This window comes from Artemia sp. Qi Xiang Cuo, chromosome 10 (genome assembly GCF_049724085.1).
Source record: "Artemia sp. Qi Xiang Cuo chromosome 10, ASM4972408v1, whole genome shotgun sequence".
Lineage (NCBI taxonomy): Eukaryota > Metazoa > Arthropoda > Branchiopoda > Anostraca > Artemiidae > Artemia > Artemia sp. Qi Xiang Cuo.
The window spans coordinates 10,943,970-10,961,597 of record NC_142803.1 but is presented as its reverse complement, the minus strand read 5'-3'; the positions used below and the strand labels follow the sequence as shown (position 1 = coordinate 10,961,597).

At 33.3% G+C, this 17,628-nt stretch overlaps 1 protein-coding gene across 1 annotated transcript in view; it reads right to left on the bottom strand.

The window, feature by feature from the left end:
* Positions 1–4,485: 4,485 nt before the first annotated feature.
* The window catches only part of LOC148947459 (26S proteasome non-ATPase regulatory subunit 3-like), a 50,333-nt gene continuing 37,190 nt past the window's right edge, over positions 4,486–17,628 (bottom strand). Inside the window, exons 7-9 of the mRNA XM_089095271.1 lie at positions 13,182–13,405; positions 10,227–10,433; positions 4,486–4,632 (exon numbers count right to left, since the gene is read on the bottom strand). Of these exons, the coding sequence (XP_088951397.1) occupies positions 4,555–4,632; positions 10,227–10,433; positions 13,182–13,405 (509 nt within the window). The 3' untranslated portion in view covers positions 4,486–4,554. The remainder of the gene's footprint in view (positions 4,633–10,226; positions 10,434–13,181; positions 13,406–17,628) is intronic.

The window sequence follows — 17,628 nt, the reverse complement described above, 5'->3', positions numbered from 1 at the left end:
CATAGGAATACAAATGCTATTGCCAATTAATGCAATAAAACTTCATCTTACTGCATTATCTTTTAGGTAAACGTTATTTGTTCATTTGCTATGTTAGGAGAAAGTACTAAACTGTATAAAGTAAATTAAAACAACGCAGAGTGAATTTTGCCATAATAGGGACCCATTGGCGCTATCTGTGGACAGTGCTTCTGTCTGCACTGGTGGACAGGGATCCAAATATGCCTATGGGACAATTTTTTTTCTAAGATGAATAGGGGTTATGAATTTAGACTCAGTAATTTTTTGCGATAACACCAGACCTTTTTCGAATGACAAGCAAAATTCAACAATACATAGACCTATGAACATCTACATGAGTTTTAAGCCGGATTAAATTTAGAATAAATTTCAATGTATTGCAGTGACCGTCAGTTTAACAATAAGTGAAATGATAAATTAATATTTATGATAATATTTATTATTAAGTATATTATAATATTTATTATTAAGAAATAATAATAAATTAATATAAATAAATTAATATTTATGGACTATTTTACCATTGGATACTTTTACTCACTCATATAAGGTGCAGTATTACCGTACTGCCTTTTTAACTAGATTTAATAATCTGAATATAATTCAATTTTACTAATATGCGAGCAGAAGAGGGGATTTTCTTGTCGCATGGGCCATTGTACCTGCCGTGAGTGTGACTCCCTTAAACTGCAGGGAGTAGGTAGCAAGAAACTACGCTTCCTTCGCTTATTGGTATTAAATGAAAAAAAAATAAGTCTTTTTAACTGAAAGTAAGGAGCGACATTAAAACGAATAGAAACTAATCCGTATATGAAATGGGCTGTCCCCTCCTTAACGCCTCGCTCTTTATGGTGAAGTTTTGGTCTTTTAAAAATTAAAATTGTGAGACAGAGTCAAGTGGTTTCATTTTCATTTCTGATGGAATTGATGTATCGTATCTCGCTTATACGGACGATGTTCTCCTTGTCAGTCTTTCTAGGACTGAGCTCTCGCATTCTCTCAGCTGGATCTCAGACCAGTTCAGACGGATTGGGCTTATGCTGAACGTTGATAAGTGCGAATATATTTCGTTCAATTCGAATGCGAGTCTCCCCCTTAACTGTGGTTTTCCTCTATTCCCTGTCTCTTCTTTTCGGTGCCTTGGTCTTCATATTACTAATAATCTCAAAACACTTCGGGCACTGACAGTTTCTAATCCTAAGAAAAAAAAAATTCAGATTGGATATTCAAGAACTGTTGCAAATTGAGAGAGGGATAACAGAAATGCGCTTGGGAAATTATATTCTTCATTTTGTGACCATTCTATTATTTTTTCATCTGGTTTTCTTCCAATTCTGAAGCCTAAAGAAAAGTATTTTTTAGGCACTGTTTTTCAATTATTACCTGGAGGGGCAGAGTAGACCCCGAACCAATGATTTCGACTCCACCATTGTAAAACCCAAACTGTAATCAAGATGCTGGACTAAGGTGAAACTTAAAACAAAAAGATTAGACAAACCACAAAAATCTTGACATTTTAGTAGCAGTCTGAAAAAAAACCTGTTTATGGAATTTCTTGTCAGGTAATAAAACTTTTTTGTTTGATCGATGTGCTTAAAACCTATTGGGAAAGTACCTTGGGCTACGGGGGCAGTTAGGACGAATTTTCAGAAGCGGAAGCCACTTCTGAGCATTACTTACCTTCTACCCATCCTCGGCTTGAAATTTGTTTGGCATCTTCTTCTTCTTCTTCTATTTAACAGCAAGCGGCATCTAACTAACGTCGTATAAAATTTTTTACGAGCGATTTCTGACCGTCGGGTGTCATGGTCCAAGTACTAGAATATTTAAAGTCTTCAAAGGTTGGGGATTCCCCTAATTGTGAAACTTTGAAGCTGACCAGTTTTTTTCAGCTGTACACGGCAGCGATCTACAATTTCTTGTGGAAATTCTCCTTGGCTGTAAGCACCTGTCTATCAATAATTTTAATTAATTTTAATTGTGTATCTTTTAATTCCTTGGGGATCTTTTACCTTTACTTGACATTAGAGCTATGTTTCTTGTCCACTTTCCAATTGAAACAAGTCTACAGCCAAGGTAACCACACTCCTTCACTACTTTTATATAACGTGATAATGCTTGGCGTTAAAAAAAAAAAAAAAAAAAAAAAATCTGAAATTTCAAAAATAATCCCGGTGGTGTTCCCGAATTGTTTGGTTTCATGTTTTATTGGAAAATATTTTAAATTTTTAGAAATACCAATTAATTGAAATTTAAAACAGTTGGCATTAAAGAAAATATAATTTAGAAATAAAAAAGTCTAGTTTTTTCTTTGTTTTGCTAACCTATGTGTTGTTGAATTTTGCTTGCCATAGGAAAAAGGTCCGGTGTTATCGCAAGAAATTACTCAGTCTAAATTAATAACTTTTATTCATCTTAGAAAATATTAGAAAAATAGAAAATTAGAAAAATAGCGGAAATTTTGACTCACATAAAGAGCAGAAGAAAAGAGAGATTTTACTTTTATCTTTGCAAATTATTTGAATTAATACTTTAATTTTAATTGTGTATCTTTTAATTTCTAAGGATTGAAATTTAATTATTTTGAATATATTGAAATTTAATTACCAATTAATTGAAATTTAAAACAGTTGGCATTAAAGAAAATATAATTTAGAAATAAAAAAGTCTAGTTTTTTCTTTGTTTTGCTAACCTATGTGTTGTTGAATTTTGCTTGCCATAGGAAAAAGGTCCGGTGTTATCGCAAGAAATTACTCAGTCTAAATTAATAACTTTTATTCATCTTAGAAAAATAGCGGAAATTTTGACTCACATAAAGAGCAGAAGAAAAGAGAGATTTTACTTTTATCTTTGCAAATTATTTGAATTAATACTTTAATTTTAATTGTGTATCTTTTAATTTCTAAGGAATCTTTTTAAACGGCAAATAATACGCAAAAAACATAAACTAGTAAAGAAACTAGAGAAAAAAATATGAAAATAGAGAAAAATAACTATTGAGGAAGCACAACCAAGACTCAACAGCAGCAAGACAGCAGCAGCAAGACTGCTGTTGAAGCAAGACTTCAACAGTATGCGACAAAACCAAGCAAAAGAGAAAAAATTGAACAGACTCTTCCCTTTTGAACAGGGAAAAAACCAAACATTTCGATATTTAGGAACACTACCAAGACTGTTTGAACAGCGAGTAAAGTTAACACAATAAATAAATAAATAAAATCAAAAAATAGCTGGGAATTTTGTGCTTGCCTTTGCTTTGTTTATCTCTACTAGTTCTTTTATACAGTTTTTTCAATATAATGAGTAAAATAAAACAAAGAAATAAAAATAAATAAGATAAAAACAAAGAAACAAGTTTGGAATTTTGTGCTTACCTTTGTTTTGTTTATTTCTACTAGTTCTTTTATACAGTTTTTTCAATAAAATAAGTAAAATAAAACAAAGAAATAAAAATAAATAAGATAAAAACAAAGAAACAAGTTGGGAATTTTGTGCTTGCCTTTGCTTTGTTTATTTCTACTAGTTCTTTTATACAATTTTTTCAATAAAATAAGTAAAATAAAACAAAGAAATAAAAATAAATAAGATAAAAACAAAGAAACAAGTTGGGAATTTTGTGCTTACCTTTGTTTTGTTTATTTCTACTAGTTCTTTTATACAGTTTTTTCAATAAAATAAGTAAAATAAAACAAAGAAATAAAAATAAATAAGATAAAAACAAAGAAATTAGTTGGGAATTTTGTTCTTGCCATTGTTTTGTTTATTTCCACTAGTTCTTTTATACAGTTTTTTCAATAAAATAATTAAAATAAAACAAAGAATTAAAATAAATAAGATAAAAACAAAAAAATAAGTTAGGAATTTTGTGCTTATCTTCGCTTTGTTTATTTGTACCAGTTTTTTTTTTCTAGTTTATCGACTTTTTTTTCTTCTTTAAACAAGTAAAAAAAAATAATGATAAAGAAATAAAAGAAAACTAAAAAAAAATAAATAAGATAAAAATAAAGTAACAAGCTGGGGATTTTGTGCTTACCTTCGTTTTATTTTTTCTAATAGTTCTTTTCTATTTTTTCAAATTCTTTTTTCTACTAAATAAATTAAAGCAAAATAAAATAAAGAAATAACCTGAGGATTTTGTAATTGAATTTTTTTTTTTCCTACTAGTTCCTGCATTAACATTTAAACCAGTTTTGAAGTTCAAAAGCGGAAAAAACCCCTTTAAAGCAATTAGATGTTTCAATAACAACTAAGGGAAACTTTTAGACAGCGAACCACGTTCAAAATTTAATAAATTAGATAATTTTGATTTTAAATTTCTTCTTATTAATGTGCTTTAAATATTACGCAAAGGGTTGGGGTGGAGAGGGTCAGCCCCCCCCCTTGAAAAAAAAATATTTCCACAGATAGTAGCCTACTGTGCTTACCTAACCAGTACTGAAACCAAATAGCCGTATACAATAACATTCATAGTAGCGACTTTTCCTATTTTATTAAGAATAATTGAACATTGTGAAAAAAGAGAAACCAAAAACTCAGGGATAGCCTTCGTCTTCTTCTTCGGCCATTTCACTTGCCAGCTCCATGTCCTGCTGTTCCCGTTCTCGACGCTCCTGAAAAATAGACTTTTAAACGCTGTTCACATTGGAATTAAATTCTGGCTACAGCCTTGTATACACCTTTTGGACAAAAAAATAACATTTCAAATTGGCACTGAGGGAACTTGATACGGTAATCCTACTTTGACATAATTCATGAGGATGAATTTGGTATTCTGTAAAACAGCATAGCGTGGTAAAGGGGTTGGGGCATTCTGTAAAGGAACAATTAGAAACGGTAAGGTTTAGAAAAATAAGAAGCATTCAAAATGAATTCCAACCGTAAAGGCGTAGATACCTACAACCTTCTACAAGCTCTTTATAAATTGTCCCTATTTCCACAAAACAACATAAATTGATTGCTGCACATATGTTCGATCAAACAAAAACCACGCCATCTATTTAAGAGTTCCACTTCATCCCAAAAATTCATCCCCTTAATTTTATCAAATCCTCACAAGCAAATAACCAACAATACCATTATTACGTTATCTTATTATTGTTATGGTTGAATAATAATTGTTATTACGATTTGTTATACAGGAAGCAACCCACGAGCACTACATACAAGCTCTACCCCCCCCCCCCCAATAATCTGCTATATTATATGAATACTCACAGAGAGTCTGGCAATCTGGGCATTGAAATGCTCTCTGTTAGGCTTTTCCCTCCCAGCAAACATGCGTAAATTAATTGCTGCAGAATTCACACTTAAAATTTTCTTCATTTCTGGGTACTTCTTATTAAATTATCGATTTTTTTCTGTTACTATTGTCATTCCCCCACAAACATTCCTCCCAAAAATGCACCCTCCCTTCCCCCTGAAATTCCAAATTTTCTCCAGTTCCTGGGCACTTCTTATTCAAATTACCGAGTTTATTTTTACTATTATCCCTCCCTACAAAAACTTCCTTCCAAAAAAGCACCCCCCTTCCCCCTGAAATTCCAAATTTTCTCAATTTCCTGGGTACTTCTCATTCAATTTATCGAGTTTTTTTACTGTTATCCCTCCCCCACAAAAACTTACTCCCAAAACAGCACCATCCCCTCCCCCTGAAATTCAAAATTTCTCCAATTACTGGGCACTTCTTATTCAAATTATAGAGTTTATTTTTACTATTGTCCCTCCCCCACAAAAACTTCCTCCCAAAAGGCACCCTTCCCTCCCCCTAAAATTCAAAATTTTCTCCAATTCCTGGGCACTTCTCATTCAATATCAAGTTTTTTTTTACTGTTGTCCCCCCCACAAAAAATCACTCTAAAAAAAGCACCCTCCCCCTAAAACTACAAATTTTCTTCCCTTCCTGGACACTTCTTAGTCAAAGTATCGAATGACTTTTTTTAGTTTTCATTATTATCCCACCCCCACCAAATCGTGTTTGTGAAATGACCACTCTTCCTCCCAAAAATCGTCCCCTAATTCAGTCAACTGCTCACAAACAAGCAATCGACAGGATATCTTTTTTACCCTAAATTTTTACTTGAATAAAGCAATGATGAAAAAAGAAAAGGTAGGCATGAGCGCAATTGTAAGATTCGTGAAATCAAGAGCATGGTACTGGGGTTACTAAAGTTGATTACAGTTTCACTCTTCTTCTCAAAATATTTATCCCTAACGGCCCAAAAAAAAATTTATCGCTACCAAAAATGTTCACAGTTAAAGTATTTTTTTTTTCTTCACATTTAAAAAAAGTTTGGAAGAACAGGAAGACTAGACTGCAAACCAAGATTAGAATATTGGAAGCTACAGTGATGACAGTGGTCAAATATGGCTCTGAAGCATGGACGCTCCGAAAAGCGAATGAGGATTTGCTAGATATTTTCCAGAGAAATTGCCTATAGATTGTTCTGGGTACCCGGCTGACTGACCGTACTTCGAACAGTAGGCTGTACAAAAAGTGTGGTTCAATGCAGCTTTCTTGGGTTATAAGCAAAGAAAGGTTGAGATGGCTAGGGCACGTTCTGCGGATGACAGATTACCGAAGATTTTCCTTTTCGGCCAACGGTCTAGGTCTAAACGGAAAGCAGGTCGTCTGTGGCGGGGGTGGGAGGATGTCATAAAGAAAGATTGGTAAAGAAGGGAAATGGGAAGTTCCTGGGAGTGTGGAAAGAGGGAGGCTTTGAATAGATTGGGATAGAGGAGTGTGCGTAGCTGTGTTGGCATGGTGCTGGTGTGTTAGTGCAGGCGGCATGGTGCTGCGGTGAGTTGTTAGTAGTAGTAGTAGTAAAAATGTTTGTTCGGGTGACACAACATACCACCATGTAATACTTTAAGGCTAAGTTTACGCCTTTCTTTAGAAAACAATTTTCTTGCATTAACTTGACGGATTGATAACTTACAGTTGGTCATATGATTAGCAAAAATAATTCGTAGTTACAAACTACTTGAATCTGCTATTTCTTTATCTGAGTAAAAAAGCTTTAATGTGTTTCGTAATAGAAAATAAATATAATGGGATAAAATTGAAAAAAAAATTCAGTGGTCCAATAAGAACATAAATGAAAACAAACTAGAAAAGCTTCTTTTTTAGTAAGTTACAGTTTTTGGAATAGGCTGCCGCAGTAATTTTAAAAAAGAGACAAAAAAAAACAACATGCAATCAAACATTTGAACTAACTGCAGTTAAAAAATAAATTGGGTTTTGTTTAATTAACCCCCTTCTTGTCAAGAAGACTACAATATAGAAATATTTATTAAACTTAAACTGAACAGCATGTAAATAATAAATTGAATGAATAATAAATTAAACTAAGGAGCTGTGTAATTTTCCTTGGCTCAAGATTTAAAATATGACTTAAAATTAATATTTATGACTATGGTTTATGTTCCATGTACAAGTTTTTGGTATCTTTCTTTTAGTCCTGTTTCTTATACTATTTCATTCTTCTTATACTATTTCTATATTCTCTATTCCATTTCTTATACATTCTGGGAAAAATTACTAGTGACTACTTTGATCCTAATCTAAAGCCCTAAACTAAAAACTAAAGCCCTAAGTAAAGTAAACTAAAGCCCTTTACAATATCCACATTTCAACACAGGACGACAAATTTGGTATCATTTTGCTTATCTAAAAAAGAAAAAAAAAGAAAACATAGAATCAAATATTTAGACAATAGCGGCACAGACAATAGACAATAGCGGCACAGTGTAAAAGACAATATTTTGCTTTATTGTGAGGCAGACTAGAATATAAAATATTTCTAACCTAACTTAAATTAAACTGCAAGTAAATAATACATTTAATGAATAATAAATGAAATTAAGGAACAAAGTAATTTTCCTTTGCTCGAGATCCGAAATATGACAAAAAACTGATATTTATGGTAAGGTATACTTTTTATACTTTATGGTAAGGTATGGTAAGGTATACTTTTTTTGCTTAGTTTTGCCCAGTCCTGCGCTGTAAATTTTTCATCGGAAGACGACACTTCTGGTATCATACGGTAGCTGAGATTCAGCTTTAGCCATATGCCAAATTAAATTTTTGAAATAGGCTGGCCATTTCTTTTCAGATTGAAAAATGTCTTGAGAATAATGCGGAAATAGGAAATATATTATACTTTTGATGTGTTTAAATCTTTCTCTAAAAAAAAAAAAATCAAAAAAATGTCGTCTGAATGGATGGACAGGTGTGAAACTACTAACCCAAAGATTTATGTATATTGTCCTTTCAATACATGTTACAGCTGAAATCTTGCCATAAAACCGCATGTTTTGCTGAGAGCACAAAGCCTAAATGAAAATTTCAATCAGATTTTCCATCATACAATGTTTTTGTAAATTATTTTTTCTAAGTTTGTTTTTTCGTAAATTTTGACGTTTCAGATTAAATTCCTTTGCATTATTTCATGCATTCCTCAGAAATGCATGAAATAAAATTAGTGCCAATGCCCTCTATCTAAAAAATAACAAACTATTCTCTAATTTCTCACTCTACAGTCATAAATATTGAAAATTTCCAATTGATTTTTTAAAATCTGTGATTATAATTTTATAGCCCTTTTTTTGCTCAGAGAATCTATGAAAATTAAATTTGTTTTTAGGCTCAAAATACAGCCGAAATTTGGAGGCAAGTTCTGGTTCTTAAAGATAATTAAATAAATAAAAAACAAGTTTTTTTTTTTTTACTTAAAGCAAGGAGCAACATTAACACTTAACACGTAAAACAGAAATTACTCCGTATATGAGGAGACTGCCCCCTTCTCAATACCCCACTCTTCACTCTAAAGTTTTTTAAGAGCTTTCAAAAAGATTCTGATTCTAATGACACAGCCTATGTGTTTCAGAAATCATTCTTAAAGAATTGAGACAAATTGAGATCGAACTTTAGCGTTTATTTGCCTACAAGAAGTGTAAATAGCAATACCGTATCCAGGGGGTTCTGGGTTTGAACCCCCTCCCCCCGAAAATTTTCTCTGAATCATCAAGACGGTACAAAAAATGCATAAAATGCGAATTTTTGATGCGTTTTTAAAGTTTTGTTTTCTAAAACTTCTCCAAAAAATACCCCCCCCCCCCCGGTATAAAAATTCTGGGTACGCCCTTGGCACGTAGCAAGCACGGTAATTAAATAAAATTTTAAAGGGCGGTAAGGTAACCCATTTAGAGAACATTCCGACCAGACCTATAGAAACAAACAGATAAGGAGTATTAAAAAGAAAGCTTAAAGCTGATTTTGGTATTAATTCCCTCTGGTGCATTGACACCGTTCTCTGGTGGTAAAATGTCCTGGCATTTGGTAGTTTCCACATTTTCTTTATAGAGAGTGGTCTTGACAAACCAGACCTAAGAAATTATTAGGTGCTGAGTACAAGCAAAAGTTGTTTTCATTAATTTTTTGGTTTTAACCTTGAATTTAAGGAATATTCTTGTAAATTTACAAAGATGAAGTACCAAGGACAGTGAGAACTATAACTCAAAATTTGAATTAGCTGAGTGGAAACTTACACAGCCATATATGTTTTAAACAAAAAAAAAAAAAAAAAAACTAGGAAAAAATCAGGAATTCACTTTTTAATAAAAAGAATCTTCATCTGCAGTTATGGTGTTTTAGTAGCAACGAAATCAAGATAAAAAGAAAAAGAAACGTGTGCAAAAACTCAGCTAAAACCCATGACACCAAACAGCTTAAGTAGGACTAATTTTCCTTTGACGATAAACATAGTTATCTTATGGAATCGACATACTTTTATTGTTTGATTATATATGAACGAAAAACATCGTCAACCTCGACTAATTAGTTTCTCTAAATTATTTTCAAGGTTCAACGTAGCAACACTCACAATAATATGTAATGGCCAAATATCTTGTTAATTTTGAAACAATTAAAGAAAAATCTTAGAAAATTGCAGTTTAAAGATTTGAAAAGACCTAAGATGGGTCCAGGGGTCAAAAAATACCTTTAGTTTAATGTCCTTAGTACGTCAATGCCGAAAAAATTAAACGAGATTTAATAATACTGGCTTGTGAAAAGCTTACAGTAGCTCACTTTACTTCCAACGACTTAATAAATCATTTGGGTGGGAATCGCATAGCTACGATAACCTGATTGTGTTGAAAGCAATTTTATTCAAAACGGCCTCTGAAATATTGAAATGCTACTTACTTCAGCAGACTCTAAATCTTTATTATACGATTTAGGAGGGAATCGCATAGCTTTGATACTCTGATTATGGACGTCCAAACAAAATTTCACTCTCTGATGAAAATTAATCTGCGGCTCGCGGGTACTGTAAACATCAGAAATTTCCCGACTTTGCATAAACTTGCCATCCTCATCAATAAAAGCCTCAATAACACCATCTCGAATTGCCTGCCAAAATCAATTATTACAGTACAAGGAATAAGGGGGGGGGAATCAAATCTTGCTAACAGAATTTAAGCGAAAACAACATAATAATTATGAAGGCTTCAATACATATCTATCGTAAATATTAGGAGTAAAGCCATTAAAACCTAAACGTCTAATCATCTTAGCAGAGTAGCAAATATACTCCAACAGTCTCATTCACAGAGCACATAAGCCTCACCGTTTTGCACCATAAGTCTCAAAAAAGGTGATAGAACTACCACTTTTAGGAACTGGACCGGAGGGTCTCAAATTAAACCCCCTTAAGAAGTAATTTTCTAATCATCTTAGTCCAGTGGCGAGGCAGTCAACCAACGGTCTTATTTGTACAACACGCGAGTCTCACTTGTTTGCACCACGATTGTAAAAAATAGTAACCAACCCAAAAGTTTCAGAAACCGGACCACCATATCGCAAATTTGAACGATACGTTTCAAGGAATTTTTACTTTTTGGGTTGACTTAAAATATGTTTTATAACTTTTATCTCCCAGTTTTTATATTTTTCAACGTCGGCTCCTTTTTTAAAAAGAGTAAAAGTTTGGCTTTTTATTAATATGCCAGTTTGGCAATAAGACTTAATTTTTAGGAACGTGAAATTCCTAAATAGAGAGGCCGGCGTGTATGCAATCAGAAGACGGAAGATCCAGAAAGAAGTGTTTGATTTGATAGACCGAATCATTCCAGAGGTAGTATTTAATTCAGTGTGGGTTATGTCAGGTTGGATGAAAATTATAGTAGGTAGTACATAGAAAGGTAAATTGTAGTACATAAAAAGGTAAATAATCGATATTCGAATAAACCTAGAGACCGATTTCCCTCATTCCAATAACGGATAAATTTTTGGTAGGTAATTACAGAATAGTTTAGGGTAAACAATTGCTTTCTAGATCAACCTTCTTAATATTTAAAAGAAATTTGTAGCTGAGCTACGTAAATGATACTCTTAGGAATCAACCCAGAATCAACTCCTGAAGCTCTCGTAAAGTTTTAATCATCAGAAAAGTACTTTTTTCTCAAATATTAATGACAATTTGTCTGGGAATTGGTTGTCTACCCTGCGTAGCCTAAAGACCCTTAGGTTGGGATGCACGCAGCAGACGGACCTCGGGTCCGGGCTCCCCAAAAATCCTAAATTTTCTTCAATTACCGAGCAATTCTTATTCAAATTATAAAATAAAATGAGTTTGGCGTTGGCCCCCCACCCCCCCCCCCCCGAAAAAAAAAAAAACTGGCTTTTCGCCTGCCCTTAGGTAAGGGCATATGTACCTTACTGAAGCCCTTGACTTACTTGAGTTTTGTTTAACAGGCAACTAAAGTTTTCCAGCTACTTACTGATTCACCTTTTTGGCTCTACAAATGTGACCGGTGTTTATTAGAGGTAAAGAGCAACTCACTAAAAAAAAGAAAAAAATGCGAGTTTCACCATTTTGTAATCAATACAACATTATATCTGCAAATCTTGGTAAAGAAAAGTTCCGTTGATTCAAATTTGGATCTAAACACAAAATTTTACCATTAGTTTATAAAACTGGAAAAACTAAAAAACAGCTATTGTTTTATCGAAAACTGAATTTTCTAGTCAACATTCATTTAAAAAGTAAAAATTTTACTTTATGGGTTTTGTCTCTATTGATGATGACGAAAATATGGTGAAACGTTTACAAAATAATCCGCAAGCAACGCCAATATCACTTAATGGCAGTTAATTAGCTTTTTGTGTTTTGCAACTATTAATGATGACGAGAATATGGCGGAAAATTTCCCAACCAATCCGCAGACACCACCAACATCGTTTAGTGGCAATTTATTCACTTTTTGTACTATTAGACGCCATCAAAAATTTTTGCAAACTGAGATCTAGGAAAAAGATTAAAACTTTTACCTTAATTATGAACATTATAATAAATAATCATAATAATTAAAAAAAATATAAAATTCATAATATAAAATTTCAAATTTATAATGTATCAAATAAATATTAAATTTATAAAGCAATTCAAATATATTCATCAGAAAATTAACAATATAAAATAAATGAAGATTTTTAATTGAGACTCCTTTAAGAAGCTCCTTGTACTTTTGTGACTTTTTCTTTCATGCCACCACCAAAGTTCTTTCAGGGTTCCTTTCAGGGTATCTGCCAGCAGCTGAGAACAGGTAAACACATTGCTTAGGTCTGCGCATCATTTCCACCATTCTTTTTAGATCAAACAGGTCTAATTACCTTCTCACGGATTCCAATGCTATTGTGTGTTTATCTGCTCACATTTCAATATTTTTGTCTATATTACACGATTTCATTAAGTATCGATTCAGGTGTTTGCCAGTATCTGAAAATCGGGCAAACACAGTGTTTAATTTTTTTAAATGATCGGGGCCTGCTTACCACAATTTTGATTGATTGCGACTATTCTTGTTAAATGATCGGGGCCTCCTTACCACAATTTTGATTGATTGCGACTATTCTTGTTAAATGATCGGGGCATCCTTACCCCAATTTTGATTGATTGCCACTATTCTTGTTAAATGATCGGGGCTTGCTTACCACAATTTTGATTGATTGCCACTATTCTTGTTAAATGATCGGGGCCTGCTTACCACAATTTTGATTGATTGCCACTATTCTTGTTAAATGATCGGGGCTTGCTTACCCCAACACTTTTGCTTATATTCTCTAGTACTTATTCAAATAATAAATCAAAGAGCTTACCTTGGCCACAACAAACTCTGCATCTTCAATACTATCCAGCATAAGCTTCTGAGCGATATCTTTCAACGATATTTTGATGTAGGCCAGACTAATATAACGAATTGCAGTTTTGATTACATTGTGACGTAAGCGAAGAATTAAAGTATATGTATGATCAGCTCGGAACTTCTCAGCAAATAAGGTGACTACTTCTTCAAATTTCTGTACATCTCCAAATCGAACAGCTGAAAAGAAAATCATGTCGTTTTTATGTGTTTAAACAGAAAAAAAGAAGAAAAATGGCAGTCGATCACTTCAAACGGTTAATCAGACGACCACATCAAGAGGGCAGAATTAACAGATCCACCCCCCCCCATAAAATACAAGAGCTTAAAAATACTTAACCCTCCTTTTATAAAAACAATACTAGGCTTATGAAATTGTCTAAGTACAGATATACCACATATTTTTTTATCCGAAGGCTCTGTGCATATTGTTCAAATCTTCGGGAGTGGGGGATATCAGATAGAAAAGAAATTACTTTTTCTTAACCACTATTGGTCCTTTTTTAGTAGATTGCCAGCATGTCTGCACATATTTTAAGCCTATAAGAAAGCAGACGATTCTTGATTGGTGGATGTATATGAGATGAAGGCGGGAGGGTTGGGGACGGTGGTGGTTAAAAAAGGTTGTTATCTGGTTTTTTGGAACAAAAATAATAATGAAGAATTATCGAGGTTACAGATTCATTTAAGAATTCAAAAACTTTCAGAGTTACTGAAAAGCTTAAGTTCTGAACTCTTAATAATCAAAAGTTCTAATAAAATATGATCAAGCTCATCAAGCTAGAACACATAGGCGACGTCACTGAGCGAACTGAAATCAACATTCTCTCTACGCTGATTGTAAGCAAGATTCTCTAAAGTTGACTCTTTTAGACCTAAACAGGAGAACAAATAGACAGTTTTACCAGAACAAAAACAGGATGTTTTGATTCATTTTAAACATAATTTTGCCCATTGGAGAAACTAATTTTTTCAGCTCTGATCCAAAACAAAATCGAATCCAATAAGACCCTTTAACATTCGGGGACCGAAGCAAAATTCGGTTCCTCTCAGAGCTCATTACCGCTTCAACTCCCTAAAATCTATATTCCCTGTGCATGGTTTTGCTATATTATTTTTCCGCAATCCTGCTGTTTAATAAGCGAAAGATATTAACTGGTAAGCAAAAGGTAAGTCATCTTGCCCCTAATCAGTCTAGAAATTGACCAGTCTCTTATTATCTGCTGTTTTGGATTGAAGAATTAACTTAAGTTGCAGATTCCTGATAGCTGCATTCAAGTGATTCAACGACTTACAGAGGTAAAGAAGAGCTACGGTCATTTTTCCAGTACATAAAAAATTGTCGTTATTTTTTGGTATTTATTAAAAACATGTTTGCTTTTATTTTAAACATTTAACCAGATGGAGAAATGAATTTCTTTTTCAACTCCGATGTAAAGCAAAAGCGAACCGAGCTCATACTAAAATCTATTTCCCATTGGGAGATGTAAAATCTAGCTGGGAAAACCAAATTTGGGTCCTCTTAGAAATCAGTCTTGCTCCGTTTTGCTCCTTAAGGAGTGAAACTTCTATAAATTATTTGAAACGGTTCCTTAGTATGTAATACATTACTAGTTTAAAACTTTAGATTCTTATATAAAGGAGTCGATTTGAGAGACATGCAGAAAAGGTCAGTCAATAATAGGATCTTTTTTATGACAACTGGAAGTTGCGCAGCTGCTAAAGCTTCTCTGTTTCCGTTATTCTTGGGTATCTGCGAGTTAAGGCTTAACCGTTGAAGCTTATGGTGTATTACACTTCTGCAGTCCTTACTATACTTTTAGTGTTCATTGCTTTTTATTCGTTATTTTTTATTATCCCCCCAAGCAATGCAAATGTTTTCACTTTTTTATCAAGTCTACACGCAGCCCAAGTGTTTTCTCCGTTTTTAGAATTTTTATAAATACTTACTCCCCCTTTTCCTCAAAAATAGGGGCTTACGGATGTGCATAATCCAGGCCTGTTGACAAATTGTTTCAATTGTTAAGCTAAAGAATATGTCGCGAAGAAATGTAGCTAGGGCGAAGAAACAAGTCTCAGAATGGCCACCTAGAAAGATAGTCGAGAAAGCTGATAATCCAGAATGTAGGTAGGAAAAAAAAAACTTGTCGGAGCAGAAAAACAACTAAGCTGCTTTAAGATATAAATTGACATGATATCCAGGAAAGACAAGAGAGGGGGGACATTGAAAGGAAATGAGCAGAAGAATATTCAAAACAAAAAGTAAACCATTGGAATTGCCATGTCGAATACCCTATACAGAAAACTTACTGTTCTTCCCATTAAACAACAATGAAAATCATTTTTTTTTTACATGTGCTGCACTAATGTGCCATCTCTTTTCTATTTTTTTCTTCGTCACTAGCGAGGTACATGAACATCACAGAGCTATTTGCTCATTTAAAAGAAAATTTATGAAAACTGGAAGTTACGCAGCTGCTTCTCTGATTCATCATTAGTGATAGTCTGCGAGATAAGGCTTAAGTTCACTGTGAAAGCTTATGGTATATTACATTTCTAGTCCTTACTACACTTTAAGTGTTTACTGCTTTTTATTACTTATTACTTTTTTTTTACTGTTCTGTATTTTAAAAAGTTGATGTTTCCTCTAGTAATTACTACACTTTTAAACCTAATTACTTTTAATAATTATTATTAATTTTTTTGAAAGTTTATAACTGTCCTACAGTTCTTTCTACACTTTCAATGTTTATAAATTTTATGGATTTTTTTTTAATTTGGAAGTTTATTACTTTTCAACTGTCCTTAACACACTTTTAGCGTTTTTTACTTAGTATTAATTATTTTTTACTTGAAATGTTTGTTACTGCCGCACAGTCCTTTCTACACTTTTTATGTTTATTACCTTTTATAGATTTTTTTTTATTTTGAAAGTTTACTACTTTTCTACAGTCCTTAATACAGTTTTAGTGTTTGTTACTTTTTATTAATAATAATAATAATCTTATTAGTATCATTTGTACATTCGAGGTGATAACAAGTCGTTGGATTATTTGGATAATTAGATCTACCTGCTGAACCAGTTTTTTTTAGTATTGACTCATGACCTAAGCTTGTTTTTGAACTTCTCTAATTGAATCACTCTAAAATCCCCGATTGTTTACTGGAAAAATTATTACGTTTAAGGTATAAGATTGAAAACAAAAGCTTATATAGGACTGTGGTATATGTATTGAGAACTGTGTTTCTGCTATTACAATAATGAGTGACGACAATCTTATATGGAATCCTATTCTAAATTACATTTGTCGGGCAACTAAAGCCGGGAATCGCTCTGACGATATAGCCCAAAAAGCAGTGGAATTTTTTTCAGAGGATTCGATTGTTAATGCCAAAATATTGTTGTGGCCTCTGGCAGGAACTTCTACTCGTCTTACTGTGCGAACAAAAATTATAGACAACGTTTTGGATATAATAAAAGTATTTCATGCGTGTGAAGATAAAAAGACTTGTTTGCCACGTTTAGTAATTTTCGAGCCCGACGAAGTTCCAATAATCACAGGCGAGATCACGGCTACTCTTACCAGAAAAGTAAACGAATTGTGCGTCAAGTTTAACAACTTTGTTGAGTCTATTCCCTCTTCTCATGTTCCTGTTCCTCCTGTGTGTGTTGCTGAGTCTCATTTTACTGCAGCGAAATCGTCATATGCTGTAGTCTTAAAGAATCCCCCCAAAGATCTACTAAACCCTAAAGCGCGAAAAGCATATTTAGACAGTATATGTGGAGATAATAGTTCAAATATTGTCGAATTAAAAGCAAGAAAAACTAAATGGAAACTTTTTTTTAACAACAAAAGTGCAGCGGAATCACTCGCTGAAACAGTGAGTGTAAAAGATACAACAGTAAATGCAAAAGTAAAAAGCCCTTCGTTGTTTGGAATTATTCGTCATGTTCCAAATGGAATTTCAGCTGAAGATGTTTGTGCAATAATGCCAAATTGTGTTAAGGCAATAAAGATGGGCAATACTCGATCCTTTAAGATACAGTTCGATAACAAGCTTCAGTTAAGTTCTTTAATGGATTCTCCGCCAATTTTGGGTTACGAAAGGTTGTCAGTAAAGGAATTCAAATTTAAGCCTATGCAATGCTATAATTGTCAATCATTCGGTCGTCCAGCTAAATCGTGTACCAGTCCTCCAATCTGCTCCAGGTGCGGTGGAAGTCATTCAAATTCTCGGGCTAATCCTTGCCAAAATGCTCAAAAATGTGCTTTGTGTGGATCTGATAGGCATCCATGCTACAGTAATGCCAGAAGCCCAGAAAGTCCTATCTAAGCAATGAATTTCGATACATTACGCGTAGCCTCATGGAACTTAAATGGTGGTGTGATGAAAAAACTACC